Source organism: Fusarium coffeatum (assembly GCF_003316985.1).
Source record: "Fusarium coffeatum strain FIESC_28 chromosome Unknown BRIP53273_contig_2, whole genome shotgun sequence".
In the NCBI taxonomy this organism is placed as follows: Eukaryota; Fungi; Ascomycota; class Sordariomycetes; order Hypocreales; family Nectriaceae; genus Fusarium; species Fusarium coffeatum.
Window position 1 is genome coordinate 60,256 of NW_022157801.1, and position 4,184 is coordinate 64,439.

At 50.6% G+C, this 4,184-nt stretch overlaps 1 protein-coding gene across 1 annotated transcript; it reads right to left on the bottom strand.

The window, feature by feature from the left end:
- Nucleotides 1-294: 294 nt before the first annotated feature.
- Nucleotides 295-3,930, bottom strand: FIESC28_00081 (uncharacterized protein; the record flags this gene model as incomplete). The annotated part of the gene is made up of 5 exons (XM_031154232.1): nucleotides 295-1,839; nucleotides 2,390-3,079; nucleotides 3,151-3,213; nucleotides 3,277-3,765; nucleotides 3,865-3,930. The coding sequence occupies 5 exons, from the start codon at nucleotides 3,928-3,930 to the stop codon at nucleotides 295-297; spliced, it is 2,853 nt and encodes a 950-aa protein (XP_031021728.1).
- Nucleotides 3,931-4,184: the final 254 nt, after the last annotated feature.

The window sequence follows — 4,184 nt, forward strand, 5'->3', positions numbered from 1 at the left end:
TCTATATTAGAAGTACACAAGCGGTTTTCACCCTGTAAGTGCGACAAGAGTGTCAAGGTCCTGGTCCGTGGCTCCCAAAGCAAGTAGGTAACCAAGAGATTGTGTTTGAATGCTTAGACCGCTAGAATAAAATGACACAATTCCTCCTTAACTCGTATAATTAACCTAATTATCTTGTCTCTTATGCCTTCGGGAGCCTAATCTTCCGACGGCCTACACTCCATCTATTGCGAGGTCTTCATGTTCGGGGTCTGGAACCCATAACGGTCGATCATAGTGGAAATGACGAAGATATCAGCTCCTAGCTTCCCGGTAGTTGGGAAAATCCAGCTGCCTGTACCTTGGGTCAAACACATCCACCTCAATCCCAACATCATAAAAAACATAAAATCGTTTCTCGGTGTAGAACGGATCACTCCCAATCGTAAAAGGATTCTCTTCTCCGTCGTACATATAGCTCTCAGCCTCAGCACTTACATCAACCACCTTTCCACCCCTGCGTTCAACCAAGACTTTGATCTTGGGCTGGTTGTCTCTCGGTCGGTCCTGCCAACCGAGTGTAGAGCGCATGTCTTCGAATAAACCTCGGTAGCAGTCTCTGTACCATGGCGTAAACTCCAAAAAGCTGAGCTCGATTGACTTGAGTGTTGGTGGCAGGGCGGCTAGAAAGTCTCTCACGTGATCTTGTTTGACGAAAAGCCGTGACAGAGAAAGATGACGGAGGTTGGACCACTTTTCAATGGGTAGGGTGGTACGGAGGGGAAAGCAGTGCTCGTCTCTACCGATCATGCCCCAAAAGTCGTTGTCTTGAAAGTCGATGTTTGTTGAGAGGCTAACGTGTTGTAAATCTGTCGCCATGCTGAGAAGCTTTTGAACGTTGTCGTAAAGCAGAGCCGAATCATCAGGGTCCTCGATACCACTGTAGTCGAGAGGTAGATCGAATCGTTTCAAGCTAGGGTGGCTCAGAATGGTGACGAGGTCTTTGTACTCGGTACTGTCTGTGTTCTCAAAGAGATGGATGTTGATACCGGCAAGGAGATAGTTGACATCGATAGAGAATTCGTTTATGCTGCTGTTAGGGTTCTGGCGTAGATGTCGAGCTACCGCGCGAGTAAGAACAGAGAAGCCACGCCAATTCTGTGTTTCATCGCCGTCCCAAGGTTCTGTCCAGAAGGGTTTCCGATGCGGATCAGTGCCGGGCCAACCTCGTGCACGAGGATAGACAAGGTTTTTGGGAAGGGATCTGATGGTGGGCGTGTGGTAAAACGGCTCCAACTGTCTGCCGTGAGTCGCGATGGTGAGCTCGACTCTTGTCAAATTGGGAAAACGGGTCAAGCCGTATCTCAATGCGTCAATGTCCCGATCTTGGGAGATGACGTCGGTTTGAGCTTGTAATAACTGTTGGTATATTTTGTAGGATTCTTGACAATCGTCCGAAATCTCGATGTGAGCAAGAGTCCCAGTGTCTTTTACCAAGATCTCTCTGGCCTTCTTGAGCTCTTCCTCGTACAAATGCTGATACCAATGGGGGACTCCTATGGCAGACTGAGAACCATGATCTTGCGGCCCAGTCGCGTATTCATCCCAGAAACGCGCATCATCATAAATAATTTCTCGAACGCCCAGTCTCAATTTATCGTCTTGTGCGATAGTCGTGAAAACCTCGATGTCGCGTGGGTTAGTAGAGAGGAATAGGCGGTCAAAACGAAGCTGAGCGACTTTGGACAAGAAAGTGCATGTCTGGCGTAGATTCTTGATGGATTGATTGGATAGGCTGGATATGATTTGGTCGAGAAGTTCAATTGGGAGATGACTAAAGAGCCGGGCGGCCTCTTGATGCTGAAGACATGAGGTCATATTTGTCACTGGCCAACATGTGGCAGCCTCTTCTGCATGAGAAAGTCAATTCACTGTCAATTAATTCTAAAGTGGTGGGTTCATACCCCGCGCTGAAAGTTTCTTATCAGATAACTAACCGCTCTCATCCATGCTAATTGAACCCGCCCAGCAGCAAGATCAAACCGCCAACAGTGCACGAATGATCGATCATGAAGTGAGGACCATCAAGTCGAACTTAGATTCTGATTCAATTCAAACGAGTACAAGAGATAGCTTGCGCAAGGCCGGATCACAGTGTGTTGTTCATTGGGGTATGGTTGTCTACCCGTAGTCAAGGTCCACTGACAGCGTTACCAATTGTGTCCATGCATTGCTGTCCCGTCTCGTTGATCATAGATATCCAGATAGACTCATACATAGAAACAAAGCCAATACTTCCCTCAAAGACCTCTCTTCAGCTCGCCGGCTGGTGTATGTACAGAAACACTCCAGACATATGAAAGACAAGTACTACTCATATCGAAGCTATGCCAATCAGCCGCTTCCCTACCTCAACAGTGGCAGACAGCTTCTGCTCAGTCGCAAGTCTCTCATTGGCTTGCTGAATCTCCTTCTTGACCTCCTCAACCAATGCCAGCATTTCAGCCTCGCGGACCCGAAGACTGGGTAGATCAGCTTCGTCCTCGCCATTGGGCGATAGACATCGAAGCTGTTTGTGGACCAAGTCAACAACGGTATCGGTCATGCCTGATATATTGAGACTGCGGCGATCGTCAAAACCCTCGCAAGTCGGGCCAGGGGATTCGAGGACCTGCTCAGACCAGTAGGCATGAGCTCGTTGGTAGACCATCACATCCTGGATGTAGTCTTGGTGCTGTTGGAGATCGACCTCGAGCGCTTTTTGCTTCTCCTCGCTGTCGCTCAGGGCCTTGGTGGCGTCTTCCACCGTGGAGCGAGGCTGTTCAGCAAGTTGGGCTGGAAGTGTGGCGGTGATGTGCTGGATACAGGAGAGCATCTCATCAAGCGTCGAGGCCATGGTAAATGTTCCTTCGGGGGACTCTCGGCGTCGCTTTGCGGGGGAAGTAGTCGGGGAGGAGCAGCCATCGGCATCGAGGAGAGAGAGGAGAGCGACGCTTGGGGTTTCGAATGAGGAGGGTAGGTCACGGCCTTGCAGCCAGTTGTCGATTGCTGCTAGAACAAAGACGCCGCAGGAGCTGCCATCTTCCTGTTCGGGTCCAGACTATAAACAGATTGCAGTCAGTAAAAAGCACGAGTAATTAAATGCCAACAGGACAGAGGCGAGAGACATACCACTTCTGTGAAAGCGAAGGCTTCAGCGCTCGAGTCGAACCAAGTAGCAAGGCGTTTCGCGTCCTTGCGGTTGCGGGGAGACGGAAGAGGATTGTACTACTGCACCTGCTTCCTGTCGATGTCAACCTTGGCCACCGTCCAATGTGTATTGTCGTGGTTCAGCGGCATGATGACGGTGCCAGTGGTGAGCTTGGGAGGGGGTCGGGCGAGAGTAGGCCGCGAGAACTTGATGTAGCCCGGGTTGAAGACCTTCATGGTGTGGTAGGCGGGAAGAAGCTTGGCGAGAGACTCGATAGCCTCGTCATTCAGCCACTCCTTATTCTCGAGCTGCTGTCGAATCTTGACGGGGTTGCAGAAGGCATCGTACGTTCGCTTGCCCGCCTGCTTCTCGGTAGTAGGCTCGGGGGTATCATCGTCCGAGGAGTCATTTGTAACAAGGTCGAGGAGTTCAGAGTCTGCGACTTCCACATCGGTAGGACTGCTGACTTGCTCGCGTAGGTACTCTTTGAGGTCTTGAGATGCACCCTCAAGCGTCTCCTCGGAGGAGGGTTTGTGGTCGGAAGCTGGGCTTGCAATAGTGGTGTTCGGTGGAGTAGGAGGAGTGGTGACAGGAGACTGGACAATAAACACGGGAGAGTGTGGAGCGTCGGTCGCTTGGAGGGTTGCTTCGGCGCAACTAGAGTTCTACTCTACTGCGCCATCGACACTACAAACTGTTTCATCGTGGAGGAGGCTTCCGTCGTGCTGTTGAGACTCGGGCGGCGACGGTTGTTTAGACATGGTGAATCGCAAATGCGAAAGTTGCAAAGCCTTGTCGATTGGGCGCTTGGCGTATAAGACGGGCGGAAACAAGGTGAGGCGCGCGGATGAGAAGGCGATACGCGATACAAAGGATCGGTAGGTGCGAGGAGGAACGCTATTGTTGGGGCGCTTTAGAAAGACTCGACGCGAGAGAGTTTTCGTATTGTTATGATTTCGACGAGCTACCGCGTTTACCCCGCGTTTTCTCTTTTTTGTCTTTTTTTTTTTTTTTT